Source organism: Channa argus, chromosome 1, assembly GCF_033026475.1.
Source record: "Channa argus isolate prfri chromosome 1, Channa argus male v1.0, whole genome shotgun sequence".
NCBI classification, from domain to species: Eukaryota; Metazoa; Chordata; class Actinopteri; order Anabantiformes; family Channidae; genus Channa; species Channa argus.
This window is the reverse complement of record NC_090197.1, coordinates 39,522,605-39,540,043: the sequence shown is the minus strand read 5'-3', so window position 1 is coordinate 39,540,043 and position 17,439 is coordinate 39,522,605. Positions and strand designations below refer to the sequence as shown.

The following is a 17,439-nucleotide window of genomic DNA, read 5'->3' as shown; positions in this document are numbered from 1 at the left end:
CCTACCAACCATAGGATCGGAGGTTTGCGCCCTTTACTTCTTCACCACATGTCGAAATGTCCCATGGCAAGACACTGAACGCCCAACAGCCCCCAGTCTTGCAGTGCCGGTTCTGAGCCCGGTAGAAATGGGGGAGGGTTGGGTCGGGTCAGGTCAATTGTGCCAAACCAACATGCAGACAAATGATCTGCTGTGGTGACCCTCAACTTACAGGATAAGCAGAAAGGAAAAAGAAAAAAATTCTACTTCAGCCGTACTAACAAGAGTGTACACCTACATACATCGTTCCAAAATGATGATAGTTTACGGCCCTATTTCTGATATGCTAAATTTAGTATGTTTAGGCTATGTTTAAGATTTCATGGAAAGGAAGTGGTCATCAGAGAAACATTTTGGTCTGGAGGCCAGTAAATTGTTAAACACGGCTCTGAAAACCATTATTGACAGATCGAGTGCTGCAGGCATTGACGGTGTGATTATGGGGTTGACTACAGTAATGTGCATTGTGTCTTCATGCATGCTCTATGTATGCAGTTTTTTCTCTTCAATATTTTATGTGGATACTGAAAACTCTGCTTGGGGGGGTTTACTGAATGTTTTGGCTAATGTGATCTAGACCTAGATTAGATCTTCTGCCATTTTGACACTAAGTTAACTAAGGTAACTGTTTGTGTTTGACAATGTTAAAAACAAACACTGTGATGCTTCATTTAATCTCCATATCTTTCTATATTTGTAGGATGCAGGTAATGTAGAATACAAACTTGTCTTATACCATGATTCATGACAATAGCAAAAGTGAGCAGGACTATAAAGACACTATGTTTAGCATGGGATTGCAGATGGGACTCTCCACAGACCCTCAAGTGGCCCGCTCCTCTCCTAATACCCACTCATGTGGCTCGGGTAGTCAACGCTCCCTTCTTCCATGTGAATTGTCATCGACCCGATCAGCCCAAGCCAAGTTTTAATGGATTAGCAACTACTAACATACATATAAATAATGTCTTATGTTTTTAGGGTATCTGTGTTTTTATAGGTTTGTTACAGACAGTTTGGCCATAATGATATGGAAGAGTTCATGTTTACCTAGCTGCTAATGTACAAACATATTCACCGGCAGGAGCATGTGTTGAAAAGGCACTCTGACAGGCTCATCACTGAGGGAATGGTGACACTGCGGAAATTTCTTATTTGTGATCGAATGCTGTTTGCTCTTGTTAAATATACTGTATATTGGTTTTTGCTACTGTATTCTGTTTTATTTGGTACCACCATCCGCTGAACTATGAGCACTAAATCACATTTAGATATTACCTTAGCCTTCGAGGAAATATGTTGTGCCAGCACTGTTGTATTTGAGATTCAATTTACTGCCTCAGTTGAATCACCTAACCTCACAACTGCTCTCAGAGTATATATTGCTCAATGAAGTTGAAGTATACCTCAGATTCTGGTGCTGTTCAATAAACCAAACAGTTTTTCATGACACATGTCAGAGAAATACTGCAAAAATTACTGCTCTGTGGTATTCTAGTTCATAGCTTTACGTGGACATTTTTCTGTTGTTTGTCATGTTGTTGTATCTATTACAGTATTACAAAGTAGTCAAAAAGAGCCATGCAGAAGCATTAGGTCAGATGCATTACTGCTGGTGAAGTGTTTCGTCATCATTTAACATCTCTCTCTTTCTCTTCATAGCCACATAGTTTTGGTTAGTCAGCTGTTGTCCCTTAAAGAAAACAAACTATGCACCGGTTTATATGTGGCGTTGTTCATCGTCCCAACAATACATAGCCAAATACGGTCACAGGAAGAAGCTGACAAATATCACGAGATATGTTTGGAGGCCCACTCTAGCTCCAAAGATGAAAAGATTTTACACACTTCATATTGGCTCCAATTCCTTTGGCCAGGTAATTTGTCCCATTACTTTTAACCTAAGTTATATATTTTAAATGGGCAAACAGCGAGCTCAGTGCCTGCTGAAATTAGCATCCACACTGGTGAGTCTAGTTCATTTGTGCAGGAGAATAGAGCACCGAAACAGGCTTGCAGTCATAGTAGCAATCATAGAAGTAATACTGATACACTGCTGGAAATCGATTTCAACTTTTATGGAAGGCAGCTAAAATTACAGTGCTGTGAGATGTCCAAATGCACAGAACACATTGGTTTCTGAAGGTAATTTATCTGGTTTTGGTAAAACCCATGGCATTTTACTGTTCTAAACACCCTAAATAGTCATTTGGTTACTAAATGGCTATTTTGGAGGCTTCATATAAATATCTTAGTGAATGCCTGGACTAAATATCAGATAAACAAAGCAGAATGCTCAGTTGTTGTTGTTTTTTTGTTTGTTTGTTTGTTTGTTTTTTTGCTTTTTTCACCACTTTTTGTCCCATATTTGTCCCACAGAATTCCTTTGGAAAGATACCAAATTCTTAGGGTTCAAGAACAGAAACCATTTTAATTTGGCTCTATAGCACTCTTTGCCCTTCTAAGACATTGTTGGGTTTCTTCTTTTTTCTGCTGTCTATGTGTGTGCCAGAGTATCTCATATCCTGCAGGGTCATGCTGATTTGGTGAAGAACCAACAGGTGAACTTGGCTCTAGCAGAGTACACTCCCAACACAAAGATTTATATGATTTAAATATTTGTGTTTGAGCTCCTACTACCACCACAGTTGCGTTCTGTGGACCAGTGTGCGTCTCTAAAGGAACCTCAAGTTTAGTGAAAAAAGAAAGAGCTTTAATTAAATAGATTTTTTTTTACATCTATATTTTTACTATTTCGGTTTCTGCTGATGTTGCAATGTTGTAATATATACATCCTGGCCAATTTGCTGCACTTTTTACAATTAGATTGGCAGTTTTGATTGGCACTGTCTGAGCAGTGCTAAGTCATAAGACAACTTCTTTGTCATTTATATGAAATCAAAGAAGTTTTGTTGTTTTAAATGTGTGTTAGAATTCCCCCATCTCAATATTCAAAATGGGGTAGGCAAAACAATAACAATACATCTAAATATAATGGATGCATGTTATGAATTATAACCTTAGTAGTAAACACAACGGTCTCAGTGCTAAGCCTCAGTAATAAACATATAATTAAATCAACATGTCTTTGACAGTGTCAGTTAAATCTGAACATTAATGTTGTAAACTTGTTACTATTGTTATTGCAGAGCTGTTTTGTTGGGTTGCCCTTTTTATATTTTAAGGCGAAACTAATAAATGACAACTTTGTTTATGTTGATTGTAGAAAATATGCAGTGAAAATTATTTCAACTATCTCACCCAGCTGTGCAAGGACTGTTAAGCCGATATTGCTCCAAATGTTTGTTGATGGTGTCAGGGTCAGTATGGCTGACAGAGATAAAGAGAAAAGAATATTCAATTAAACATAGTGAATTAAGTAATTGGGGTGCAGTGGCACAGGGAGTCAGACAGAGAGAAGACGTCAACAGTCTCCTGGGAAATGTGAAGCCCACATGCTGTTGTCATGGTGTGGCATGGAACGAGTGACACATGAACAAAACCAGCTACCCCTTTCACTGCGCCTGTCTCATCTGTCCCCTATCATTTCTCCACCAGTCCATATCACTGACATTGCCCCTCCTCCCCCAGCTCACAGTGACATACATCATACTAACAACGTGGGCTTTTTCTTTTGGCTTGCATTTACCACTGACATCTACTTTTCCTCATCCGCTGTCCCTTGCAGCAGAGCATTTTGCCTGGCTGAAGGAAAATGAAAGCAGTTAAACATTACATCCACCCTCATCCCTGTCTCAACTCTTGTTTACTTAAGTCCTCCTTAGTGTCTTTTTTATATTTTTTCTGTTCCATTTCTTTGTCCAACCACGCCACCTTCCCCCATTATGTATTCCAGCTGCACATATCCCCCATTACTACGTTTCCCATCTTAAGAGCTGACCATACTGGCATGTTACAGTTGAGTGGGCCTGCTTGCGTTTTCATGATGTACGCAACTGTGGAGGAAAAGATTCAATCGTCATGTTTGGGTGGGCTGTGTGCATTGCTTTGTGCAACACTTTCCCTGACAAATTTGTGTCTTCTTTGTGTGTGAGTGGATTTAGAAAATATAACTTGAAATCTAACCCCCAATTTTCTTCTCAGAGCAAAGGATTTTTGAAGAGTCTAAATTCTGCATGTGGAGCAGACCATGGATCAAACCACTGAGATACGTTGACTCATCAGTCGATATTTATAGATAATATTATTCGAAAGACTCAGATCATGAGTTGCTAGGTGAGATCATCTAGTCTCCTAGGAAGTAATACATCACATAAAAGATAATAATCAATAGATTTTATTTCCTGCAGTTCTTCCGCTTGACCATTATATAACCTCTAGTGCTGTGTGTATGTATGTGTCTATGTGTGTAGATGTCATTAAAGTGATGCTAAAGGGGTTTAAGTGATTGTCTGATCGAGCTGCTTTTGAAGGCTGATTCTTAGGCTGGGAGCGAGTGGACTGGCAGAACTTGTTAACACTTGGCTCTTTGCTCCCATCAACTCTTGTTGGGCCTTATAGTGCCTAAAGAACTTGAGAGGCGAGAGTCCTGTTCTTAGAGTGCCTTCAGAGGACTAAGACACTCGTGTGTGTGTGTGTGTGTGTGTGTGTGTGTGTGTGTGTGTGTGTTCACCGTGCATTTAAATGTAGTCACAATTGAGTTTTTTCTTTAATTACTAGTAGTAAATGTTTACTTTGTTTGTTTGTTTGTTTTTTTCTTTACTGTAGTAAAAAAGATTGTTACTTACTTTGTGGTCTTCTGGTGACTAACCAGTGTATTTGTTTTTGTTATATTAATAATAATAGAATTATTTATAAAGCAGTTATCAAACAATGTACCAAGTGCTATACAGTTAAATTGGGGGGGATCACAGTAAAACTAAATTCAAAGAAAAGCAAAGGTTAAAATACATAAAATAAAACACATAAAATGGCATAAATAGAATATAGTATATATACTAAAACAAGAGTCTCACATATCAGGAAAGGCAATTTGAGAGAAATGCGAGAAGGGACGAGGTTTGAAGGATTACACTGAGTCATACAGCCTGATTTCCTCAGGCAGGTCATTCCAGAGTTTTGGAGCCATGATGGAAAATGCTCTATCCTCCTTGGTTTTAAACCGGTTGAAACAGACAACAATACACTGTGTCATGAACTTACGTTTTGTAATGGCACATATGGAATTAAAAGATATAGGACGGAGCAAAACCATGAGGTATCAGTAATCAATAAAATCTTAAAATGTGTCCTAAATGAACAGGGAACCAGTATAGAGATGCAAGACAAGGAGTAATGTGGCTGAACTTCCCAGTTCTAGTCAGGAGCTGAACAATTTTTAGGCGTTTCAAGTTATAAACAGTTTATTCAATAATAAAAAATAATTATTAATTGCAGCACCACTGCTGTGGTGGCTTATTGGTTGCTTTTTGTTTATATCCTTCCAATTAATTTCACCTGAATGGGATACAGTTCATACTGTAGTATCCTTTCTTATTAACGGATGATATCATCACACAGATATTTACCAAGTACCATAAACCATTTGATAAGTAACTACAGACATTATGGGTCAGATGGTTACCAATTTGAAACTCCTGATTAAACAGTATAATGACAAATGCCAAACGACTGTAAGCCTTACTGTATCCCTGACATTGCATACACATTAGGCTCCACAGTGTTCTGCAGTTAATATCCAATAGATGTGTGTTTCCTTGGCTCTGCTGAGGTCATGACCCCTTCAGTGATGGCTTAAGTGATGATTACTATTCATCTGTACTTAAAAAGCTACTTCATTATTTCCTACAAAGTGTTGGTATTCAGCAGTAACTCGGGCCCCAATAGTCAGCAGGTATGGAACATTTGAGGAGGGAACTACAGTGGGCTGTATCAGCAGAAGCTTACCAGTTGCATCTTCAAATGGGATATTGATCAAACTATTAGCGGGAGCATACTAAGGGTTTAACATTCTCCTTGTGTGTGTGTGTGTGTGTGTGTGTGTGTAAAAGAGAGAGAAAAGGAGAGTTTATACGGCACAGTTTTTTTCTACATAGTCATATTTCTGAATACCCTTTATATTCACAAAATATATAATGATACATCTCATTGTAATTTGTGTTTTCAGTTCAGTGGAGATTTTGAAGTCCAGCAGCTGTACTACTGTTAACTGGATCATAGTCGACTGCTGTCATGTGCTCAGACGGCAGATTCTCCTGCCATTCAGAAAACCAGTAAACTGTAACATTGTCTTTATTATAATTTATGTGTATCTTGTTTAGGTCCAATTAGTATTTGTCATGTAATGATACATGATACATTTGATGTTTAGTATAGAGTACATTTTAACTACATGTACTGTACATGTAAACAAGTCGTGTCATGTTTTTTTAAAGCCCATTTGGTCATTTAACATCACAAGACACAAGATATTTTCAGAGATCAAAAAATGTATTTTCTGATGAAAATACAGATATGTCATGCTTCGAAAACAATCTGTTTTCAGAAACATGCATAGCATTTACTTAACTCTAAACAAATAGTTGTGAATGTTTCCCTAAAGTAGCCAAAAGTAATTTGAGCATAAAGTTTTGAAAAGATTTCTTTTTTTTTTTTTGAGTATGCACAGCTCTTGTTTTCACTCTCTCACAGTTTTCAGCCACAGTGAATGTCTTAACTGATCCCCTGTCGCACATAAATGCAATGCTTTGTGAAGCATGAGAAAATTACTTCCTGAGCAAATTAGTGAGCGGGCCAATAGGGGATAATAGTGTTTGTTTTTGTTTTTTTTGTAAAAACGCTGAAATTCTTGACTTGGTTGGCTAAGCCCAAAGGGTTTTATTTATTTCATTGTTAAAAAAATGTTTTGTTTTCCCAGTGCTAACGTTGTGTGCTATATGATGGCAACAAATTAGCGTGAAAATAGATAAAAACTTTTATCTCTGGAGTTTTTTAATGTGCACAGTGAAGATATGGATCAAAACGTCAATCTGTTGTTTGCCACTGACAGAAACCTTTTCCTTTTTTTTTCCACAGCCGATTATTTTCACTCCAAACTCTGTACTTAGGCCCCTGAATTTAGCAGACACTTGTATCCAAAGTGACTTATAAGGAAGTAAGCAGACAATAGGGACAACTTTGGGGTTTAGTGTTTAGAGACACTTTGACATGCAGACTGGAGGGCTGGGTGTCGAACCGCTAACCCTGTGGTTCATGTAATACTGCAATACCAACTGAGCTGGGGGTTTTTTTTTTTTGATTCTGTGAAATGTAACATAAGAAGTGTCCCTATTGGTGTACAGCTATATAACAAAGCTAGACTTTGTTCTATGTTCTCCTACTTCTGTGATGACAAAGTTTAAAGTGTTTTCTTTGGGTTATGTGGGACTTGGACCTTGCAGCAACTCCTCTGACAGGAAACGTTCACCTACCTGAGCTAAAGAGGTCCATTGCTTTGAACCTGTGTGATTTTCAGGGGAGGGAGTTGTAATGGCGATTTGGAATGCGAACCAGGGTGTAGGTGGTTTAATTTTAAACACCATGATCTATTTATTTATCTTCAAAAACCATACAACTTTTTAATTAGTGAGAGCACAGCAGACGGTTTTCATTTTTTCTGTGCCTACCATAACTTTGTGTACGCAACAAGAAAACAACAGTAACTGACATGTATCTGGATCAGACTACATCACATTTAAGTCTTTTAAATTTAACTGATCATGGTTCTGCTGTGACTTGGATGACACACATGTCAGATCGTGTGTGAATCATACTACAGCTTGCAGAATTTCGTGACTTGCTACAACGATGGTATTACAGAAGACATTGTAGGGCATCCCAAGAGCTGTCCCTAATGCACAACACACTCCATAGGACAGAACAACATATTATTGTGACCTACTATGCTCATTGTTGTTCCCTGACAATGTGCACTGTGAAAACTGATATTTTTCATTTATATGCACTTATATCCTTAAACCCTGAATCTGAATAATGGGGGGCTGATAACATGTAGTCTAATCTCAGCTCTCCTAAAAGACCTCCCCTAAAGCAACATACATGAGGGTTTTGTAAAGTTCACTTTATGCATAAATCACAACAACTTGTGAGACCTAGAGGCTGATTTCCAGGCTGTAAACAGTGTTACACTTCCATCACCTTTATTTAGAAATGTCCAATATGTTAATTACAAAAGTATTACATAGAAATTAAATCACTTAGTACCTGCTATAGTTGGCAATTTAAGTAGCAACAATAAACTCTGTGTAAACCTAACACTCACCCACCAAAATTCTGACATATGACAGTGTTATTGCATTAGCTTTACTGTAGTGTAGCTTTCTTTATTACATACATGAAGAATATTTGCATATATAAATAGCAATGATTTGTTTTGTTTACAGTAGATGAATAGCAGAAGTTAAGAGCTGCACACAAAACACTGCTGTATTTAAATTATGTGTTTGACTCACAGGTCAGCTGTGGACCTGTTCTGAAATTAAACACAACTGTAGATGTGGTGCCTTTACTTCATTTGGCTACTGTAGCTGTTAGGAAAGGAGTGAGTATTTGCTGTCACACCTCACTTCACCAGGAGACTGAAGCCAGCTGGCACAGAGACTTGCAGCCATATTTTCTACTTAGGACATAAGGCTCAAATTCCTCTTTGGAGGCTGAGGGATACACACACACACACACAGTAAAGCTTTAGATGTTTGGCAAACAATATTGACACTTTGTTGTCACATGGAAATCTCCAGGTATTTAACAGAGCTGATACAGTATTAGTTACGAGTGTGATTAGAAATGGTCTGTAATAAAATACTTAATGTTGTTAATTACTTACAGCTGGTAAATGTAATCATGAACCACGGAGAACACTGAACTAAGCATTCAATATCTATTATTTGCCAAAAAATCAACTAGTAAACTTACAGTTTTATTAACAGTTAATTTATGTGTACATGAAAACTCATCAAAACTGGGTCAGTATGTAAAAGTAAATAAGGAATATACAGCAAAATCATATCATACATATCATACTCCTACATAGTAAATACCCGGTCTTATACTATACTGTCAATGCAGTTACCGCAAATCACTTCCCAACAGCACACTTGCAAATTACACCAGTAAAAGTTCTAGTGGGCCATGGATGACTTTCTGTCTTTATTCAAATGTTTGCACATCTCTTCAGTAAGCATTCTCCACAGCAGTTACAGCTTCTTTGCAAACGGGATCCAGTTTCCCGTCTCCACCTTCGAACAAAACAAACAAAAAAGAAAAAACAAACAAACAGAATTTAGCAGACTGACGTCACCACAGTCTAACATCTAATCTGTTCCATCAGACGATGGAAAGGTCAAAGCATTGTTTTATGTTTGCTTAATGCACGATCTTTGTCATATGTACTGATCCCTGTAGTTTTCCCGCCAAACGCTTCCTCCCTCGGTAGATGCCACAATTACGACCTTAAGTTAAAGCGCACCAAACTCACCAAACTCCAGCTGCTTTATAAGACAACTGAAGACAAGTTCGCCATTGACCACGAGCTCCACCATGTTCCACACGGGAGATTCTTCCAACATGCACTTGTGTCCGCGCGCTCTCAGGGCGGCTGTAAACAAATGGGCCGGACAGTGATTGACCGGAGGAATCAAGCAAAAATCACAATGTGACCGTGAAAGGAAAAGACAGACAATACCCTGGAGACCCTGCAGACGGAAGGTCCTGTGTTGTACGAGGCCGTTGGATTCATAAGGTCCGTAACGAAGCGTCACCCGCGCGTTTGCCGGCATTGTTTGTTGTGGTCACCTGGGTAACACACAATGCGCCTTTCTATATGATGTGCTGGAGCCTCAGTGCGTCAATTTGTTAAAAAGCCAACAAACAAAAGCCATTCCACACGAACTATTAAACATTACATTTTCATAATTGCCCTAAAGAGCCTAAATATGATAGGTCAACGGGCTAAACTGAAAAGGCCTAACTGATAAACCTGGTATCTGAGATGTTTACAAAAGAATATGAGAACCGTGTTATTCTCACAATCCCAAAACACCACATTTTAATGCTTAAAGTGATTATCAATCTACTGTTTCTGTACCAGCTGAATTCACATCCAAACCATCATCAGGTTTTGTTGTAAATAGATAATCTTCTTAAGTAAATATTTAAAAATAATAACATACAATCTGCAAAAAAAGTGGTAATGTGAAGTCACACATTTAATAAACATTATGGATTTCTTTAATAATGAAGTGGATCCTGATTCCACAATGCGACTTAATTATAAAATTAAAGCAGCTCCTGAAAAGCTACTCAGTTTTGTCAGTGCCTGTGTTATGTAGTAAGTGAATGTGTGTGTGTTATAAAACATAATCAGAGTAGATTTTTCTACAAAAACACAAATAGTGTTGATCTATACAGTTTAGACAGCAAAGATAAGCAGACAATTACAGTTTTTGTCTTTTTGTTTGCTTTATTGTTCAACTATACATGAATGCAATATATTGATAAACACAGTGATCACCTCTGGTTAGTAAGTTACTTCTCAAACTTACATTTAAACCCTGCAACATTAGGTTATGTCATACAAAAATAGTTAACTTAATTGCTATAATCTGCTCATAAATGTTAACAATTTTGATCATGCTTAATATTCTCAAACTACAACATATCCTTTTAAAATACCTATAATGTCTATTGATTTTACAAAATAAAACATTTTTAAGTAGGTAATTTTGTAAGACTGCATGTAGTGCTGGTACAATAGACAACAATCCATGAACACGGCACAGCTGGATTTGCATAGAAGACTGTAGCTTCACCATCTATTATAATCTTCAGACATTAAATAGCAGCATGCACTTTGCAGATTGACATATACTGATACATGTGATAAACCACTGTAATACTATATTCGCTCTGTCTGACTGACTGACAGGCTTCATGGACGAAATGAAGCAGACATGTAAAACAGAATGAATCCTGAGTTTTTCTTCCCTTTTAATGTCTGCTCAATTCAATGGCACCCAATAATAAATGTACTCCTTGTTTTCATCCACCTCAGTTTAGTGCAAAATAATAATCAAAAGCACAAATTTGTCTCAAATGTTTATCTGCAAACAGCAGTCTTTAAATTTAAACCTCGTCATAGCTTGAACTAGTGTCCTGTATATTAACCAAAAACCTCTAATATTCTCTAACAGTAGATTATCCCGATACAGTATTCAACGAAAGAGCTTTACATAACACTTTGTGTCACAGTTACAGAGTATAATTTAAACACGCACTTAATAATACACCACCACTATTTCCACTGACACTGACTGTGTCCTATGATTTACTTCCGTTCTGCAAAGTGTGTGCCTCTCCCTGTGATGAAGTTTGAGTTTGAGCTTCCACTTTAGTCTGATCCAGTGTGTTCACCAAAACCTGTGGCACTGTTTGCTGATTCTTAGATAATTCAGAGTGTTTCTGTGGTGTTTTGTTTTGCCAGTTTGTTTCTGTTTGTGTTTGAGAATCCAGTGCCTGACCTTTTCTTTGCTCATTTGGATTTGAGGCAGAGTTGCATCTTTTGCACAAATCCCTCATGTACAAGAGCGTCTGCACCAGACAGTCAACAAATTCTGCTGAACATGTTTGTGGGCTCTCATGGAAACTGGAAACAGAGAAGATAATGTGGTTGGTCTGAGGGTTGTAGCATGTCCCGTATCCATTTGGAACAACAGGCCCATAGCAGCAGAACATCTCAACAGTAGTCGGGACCTGAGGAAAGACGGGATGCTTCAGCACCATACTTGCTAAGTTTTAATGTTTAGTAATTATATAAGCCAAATCTATTGTAGAGTATACAAAACTACAGAGGTTTGTTGCCATTTGTCTGTACAGATGTTTTTCTTTTCAATGAAAATGTATATTTTGTGTAAGACAACTTTTTGTCTTATGTTTTTAAATATTGCAATAATGTCTTTTCTATTTTAAAAAGGGTTTAAGGTTCAGTTGACCCGAATCTTCTGGGTTCTCCCTAAATGTGATAACACAAGCTTGACTCTGGGGGCATGTTGCTGTCATTAGGGAAGCTAATGGCACATTTTTGATAGCAAGTTGATTAAAAAACGTCTGCAGTGACCATGTTAAACTAGAAAAAGCATTTCCAAAGAGAGAATGCACTGTGAATGCTTCAGTGCTGAAAGAATTTTCCAAGCAAAGCTGAAAAAAGCTGAACTGGAAAAAACTATCAAAAAGGTTTTTAGTTTAAAAGTGTGTTACCTGTCTGTGTGTGAATGTGTCCAACTCATTATACCATTTTATTGCAAAACATTTTTGCTTTTATTATTTTAGGCTTTTATTTTAAAGCGTCTAACTGACTGTGACCTCTGTAATGTCATAAGCGTCATGGCCCCTTAAGCTGACGAGTGTCAACATTCATTTGAATGAGAGAAAATGAATGGTGAATCTTTTAAAAATTATCAAATATATCACAAAGCTGAATACAAGCTGATTGTTGTAAAATTTGAACAGTATTTCTAGCTGAAAGTATGCCGAATTAGCTAGGCGCCAAATAAGGCACTGAAGTCGGAATAATAATAATAATAACTACAAAAAGCATTTCGAATAAGAAAATGCACTGTGAATGCTTCGGCGCTGAAAGGATTTTCCAAGCAAAGCTGAAAAAAGCTGAATAACGTCTTGATAGCTTCTCCTGAGCCACCGAGGACTCTCTACATTTGTTTTCACAGGCTGAGCAATTCTCCTTGTGATGCATAAAGTGTTTACTTTGTGTGAAATTGAAAATCTGATGATTTTACCTGACTTGTAGAGAGAATGAACTGATTGCTGATGAGATATCCTTCATCTTTGAATAGTTCTGGCTTTTCTAGCTTCAGTTCATGTGCAATTTCACGGAGTCCCAGTAGGTGATTGTCTATTGCCATCCCTGTAATGGCCTGAACAAGAAAATATTTAGTAATGTTTTTGCTTTAAATAAAAAGGTCAGCATTGTAATACTCATGACCAATGGATAGGATTATGGAATAGTTACCAGAATAGTATACTTTGTCTGGGCAGTTATCGCACTTTGTAACAGCTCCATCTTCTCTTTATCCTGGGGAAAGAAGAAACTGAAAATCAGTATTAAATGACAATTAAATCTCAGTAAGCATTGTCTATCATTGTGAAGAACATCGCCACTGGACTAAAGTTAAAAATGTAACCATGTAATTAAATCCAAAGAAAACGATACCTAAACTGAGTTTTTGCTCTGCAGCTACATGAATTATTGTACAGTTACACGCTGAGAAGTCTTACACTTGTGCTAAGTTTCCCATCAGTCATTGCTTTTACAAATGCCAGGGCTTCAGGTGTGGCAGAGCGGATGTTGTCCACCCTTCCTTGCTGAAAACGCCGTATGGATGCGCTCTCGTAGGTTGACACTGGTCTCCCGTGACATCTAGAGTTAAATGCAAAAATGAAAGCCCTGTAGCCTGGAGACCTGGATTAATGGGACATGTGCAAATCCCTGCTTTTTCTTACCGGTAGTAGGCTAACTGAAGAGCAACTTGGATGTAAGCATCTGGACTCATTTTCTGCTTCTTGATGAACTCTTTCCCATAAGCACAGAATTTGTGGACATTTATGTCCAGATTTCTCACCAGCCTGAGAAGGAAATGAGAATAAATACAGGATTTGAGCTGAAAGTGTCCAACAAAGGCTGAAACTGACAAATGTATTCCTTTGTAGGACTGTGGAAAACCCAGGGTAAACCCAGACCTCTGCAGTTTGTCAGCAGAAGAGGCAAGTAATTTGTGAATCTCTGGAGTACATTTCCAGCGAAGTCTGCGTGGAGCAGGCAACTCGCTCACACTTGCAGCTCTGACCAGCTTTGATGGGCTGCCAATCCTGAGGTCACATGGGAATATAATACAGCTCATATTTGGAGCTTTTGAGCATATCTCAACAAACATAATATTTTTTATATTTTTAAGGTTCACATAGGTTTTAATTCTTACATGTATTTGAGAAGATATTCTGTGCACTGGACAAGGACAATTCCTTCAAAGGCCGAGTGTTCACACACGACTCCGCAACAGCCGTCAGCTCCTACAACAAACTGATGATGTGGTGCTAAGTTCAGTTGATTTGCAGGAACCTTACTCCACTTTCTTTTCTGTTTCTCAACAATTATTATTTAACAAGTTCTCAAACTCACTTAGTTTTATGCCACATTCAAAAGTGATGACATTAATTAGACTAACTTGATATCTGTGCTCACTGACCTGCATGGGCTTGTCATACCAGCGGTTACCACCATTCTTGGCCACTCCTCCTCCGTGCAGCATCAACATGGCGCGTGAGCTGTCACTTAGCTGAGGACCACTGGCGTCATCCAGACAGACCAGACACAGACAACGTTCAATCATGTCTAGAGAGTCCCTGTTAGTAGATTCTAGAACAAAATAATTAAAAAAAGTAAGTTTGTGGGACAGAAACACTGAGATCCACTCGACTTTGGAAGCTCTTCAAAGTGTACCTCTCATGAGCACACTGCGTGACTCTGCCCACTCTGTCCGTCCATCTGAAGTGAGAAGACCAATAGGTGGGAGCTCCTCTTCTTCACTGTCGGCCATCTTGACAATCTTGTCCAGTTGGGTCAACAAATCTCTTTCATTCAGTCGACGGAAGTTGATCACCACATCCAGCACAAAGAACTGGACAGAGGTTCAGATTGTACACAGTGATTCAGTGCGCTAAGCTCTTTTTGAATGTTAGCTGTCAATTGGCTGAAGATGTAGAGAAGCTGAACGTGTGGAGTAACTGAAGGTGAATGTCTCTTTATTACATCTTTGCTGTTCTTTGTCATAGTTTTGGGCATTTGAATCAGTTATAACATTGTGATCTCCAAAGTCACTGCAGAGAGCTGGGAACAAATGCCAACTTGGCAAACTATACGTGCACCGATGATGACTGTGTGATGTGATTGACAGTCCCAAGATAATCTATTATCTATACAGAAGAACTGTTTTACACTTTGCCTTACCTGATTTCTACAAGCCACAATAATGTGGTCAGGTTCTGGCATCACTGTACTCTCCTGGGCCACTAGTGTGTCTCTGTCCAGTCCCGGTAGGCGGTAGGAAGTGAAGAGACGGTAGTACTGCTCCATGCACAGAGGGGTTCCAGCCAGCTGGCCCCGGGCATAGTCTACAGGCAGTGCATGTCTACACACACACAGGTATTACACATATTCTTCAACTCACCGTGCAACAGTTTGTGCTGTCACTGCATATTAACTTACGCATCCAGTAGAGTTTTGTACTCCAAAACTCCAGAAATTAAGTGTGCAGCAAATCTAGGAAAAAAAAAAAAATTTGCTTTGATAAATTCAAAACACGCATACTGCATTTGGCCTTGTGTTTGATTTATTTTGAAAATTGACTCCACTTAACAGTATAAATGACTCATGTAAATCATGTGATTAAGGAGACAGTTTCAGATCAATACCGTGTTAACCAAACCAAAGCTTACATCGACTATTAACCTTGCCACCAGCAGCCTGTCCCGGCTTCTAATCAGTCAAATCTGGCCTCTGAGCAGGCTTAACTCTACACACTGTAATTATTAAAAACTGCCTGTCAGTTAATACCTTCTGATTTTTACAACATGTGGTCATTACAGCTTATTTGTAAAATTTTAACCAGAAATAATGCTGAGGAAAAGATCACTCACACTACTCAATGACTGTCTGTCCGGTGGCATTATGGAACACTTTGAGGTTTCTCGCATGTCTCTTAATTGTGTATGGTCTCATACCTTAAAGAGTCGATGGGCGCCCTGAAGGTCTGCTGTGGGAAGACCATGGCAGGACTGGAATTGACAGGCAGAGCCAGTCTGTTGTTCAGGTACATGTCATTCAGCCAGTAGTCATATACCTACAGAAAGGAATTAAAAGGATTTGCTTAAAGAAACAGTGTAGTAATGGATAGTAATACTGGTTAAATGGTGTATATTTTACTGTATATTGTAACATCGTTTGATTTACCCAGTTTGCCTTGTTCTCCCTCCTCTCCATCAGTTTGCTCTGTAGTAGCTCCCCCACTCCTCCAGGGGCTCCAAACTCTTTCACAAGATTTTGGGTCTTGTTAAATTGTTCCTCTGTGAGCAGGTGCTTCATACACCTCAGGTACATGTCCAGAGTATCTTTCAGGGCCGGGAGCGGCAGCTTTGGCAGACCCTGTGGAATGTGAGGGATTAAAAAAAAACTCATCACCATTTGTTTATACTATATTTCTGACTACACATGTGGCTCTGTGTGTTTGGAGTCACCTCTTACACCTGTCAATTTGTCAAGAAAATACTTTAAACAATATTATGTTTTAAATGTACTGACTAACTGAGAAAAATTACAAGTCTACTTGGGAAAATGTAAATGATTAATTTACTTGACTCAAAGTGATAAAATATTTAGGCCCATTAAATGGTCATGGTGCATTGCTTATTCTTAAAGAAATCTAATCTCTTAAATCTCATTCTTATTAAAATTATTACATTTAATTAAAATACTTTATTTAATCCCAGTTCAATTATTTATCCAAATAAATTAGATATATTTACTTCTAGGTCCCCTAAATCCTTAGAGGGGTCTCGGTCCAGAACCGGCATGTTGATGGCGGACAGGGGCAGTCAAGCAGGTTGATTCATGAGGCAGACACTGTTTCCACAAATAGAAAAATATCAGTATAAACCTGAGGCAAACGGAGGCGTATTTATAACTAACAAATGACTGACAGCCTTAGAGCAGCTTTCTTTAAACGTCACGTTGTTTTATATTTAAGATAAATGAAGAACTAATAAAAGAAAATGTAATTGATATAAATCCCTGTTCAGACAAAATAAGAATGCGCACTTTGAGAGATTTTCACATGCAGACTTGCGTCCAACAGTCCTGTGCATTTGATGGTGACAGGTTGTCTTACTCTAATAAATTTACCAAAATAAAATAATCATAAATTTAAATGTAAACGTTTTACTCACCAGAAAGAAAAAAACATTCCCACACGTCTTGGGGACTCAAGCAAGAAGTTTAGGTTTGTCCATCTTGAGTCCATTTCCTGGCAACATTCCTTTAAAAAATCACTGTTTGGAGCCTTTGAGCATCTTTCAATCCCAGCATGGCAAGAGCACAACTCCCTCGCTGGCTCAGGAGAGATGTTGAGAAGGTACCTCACCCTCCTGGCCGCCAAGCTCCTCCCAGAAGTCCTGCTATTCGCCAAGAAGTTTATTTGGCACTTTACATCTTCAGCCGATCTTATTTATACACCAGCCGAGCTCCTCGGATGCTCACATGTTGTGCTGAAAAACAGTTGTGATGTATTTTCCACAATCGCCTTCCTCTGGATT

General features: G+C 38.4%; 2 protein-coding genes across 2 annotated transcripts; both read right to left on the bottom strand.

Annotated features, from left to right (window-relative positions):
* Positions 1-9,001: 9,001 nt before the first annotated feature.
* Positions 9,002-10,068, bottom strand: c1h10orf53 (chromosome 1 C10orf53 homolog). Its single transcript, XM_067482521.1, has 3 exons — positions 9,743-10,068; positions 9,536-9,655; positions 9,002-9,296 (listed from the first exon to the last, which is right to left on the bottom strand). The coding sequence occupies exons 1-3, from the start codon at positions 9,834-9,836 to the stop codon at positions 9,232-9,234; spliced, it is 279 nt and encodes a 92-aa protein (XP_067338622.1). The 5' UTR covers positions 9,837-10,068; the 3' UTR covers positions 9,002-9,231.
* A 440-nt stretch (positions 10,069-10,508) lies between these two features.
* chata (choline O-acetyltransferase a) lies at positions 10,509-17,306 on the bottom strand. The gene is made up of 15 exons (XM_067519659.1): positions 17,074-17,306; positions 16,654-16,750; positions 16,082-16,273; positions 15,853-15,971; positions 15,338-15,391; positions 15,080-15,260; positions 14,573-14,750; positions 14,319-14,488; positions 14,052-14,152; positions 13,813-13,941; positions 13,576-13,698; positions 13,351-13,492; positions 13,085-13,147; positions 12,852-12,989; positions 10,509-11,808 (listed from the first exon to the last, which is right to left on the bottom strand). Exons 2-15 carry the CDS (start codon positions 16,699-16,701, stop codon positions 11,377-11,379), a joined length of 2,070 nt encoding a protein of 689 aa, XP_067375760.1. The 5' UTR covers positions 16,702-16,750; positions 17,074-17,306; the 3' UTR covers positions 10,509-11,376.
* Between the last annotated feature and the right edge of the window lie 133 nt (positions 17,307-17,439).

Coding starts and splice junctions, on each gene's coding strand:
- c1h10orf53 (XM_067482521.1), bottom strand. CDS start 9,836: ATGCCGGCAAACGCGCGGGTGACGCTTCGTTACGGACCTTATGAATCC. Junction 9,656..9,742: donor CCGTCTGCAGGGTCTCCAGG/GTATTGTCTGTC, acceptor ATTTGTTTACAG/CCGCCCTGAGAGCGCGCGGA. Junction 9,297..9,535: donor TATAAAGCAGCTGGAGTTTG/GTGAGTTTGGTG, acceptor TTTTGTTCGAAG/GTGGAGACGGGAAACTGGAT.
- chata (XM_067519659.1), bottom strand. CDS start 16,701: ATGCCGGTTCTGGACCGAGACCCCTCTAAGGATTTAGGGGACCTAGAA. Junction 12,990..13,084: donor AGACAAAGTATACTATTCTG/GTAACTATTCCA, acceptor TTTCTTGTTCAG/GCCATTACAGGGATGGCAAT. Junction 11,809..12,851: donor TCATTCTCTCTACAAGTCAG/GTAAAATCATCA, acceptor GTCTTTCCTCAG/GTCCCGACTACTGTTGAGAT.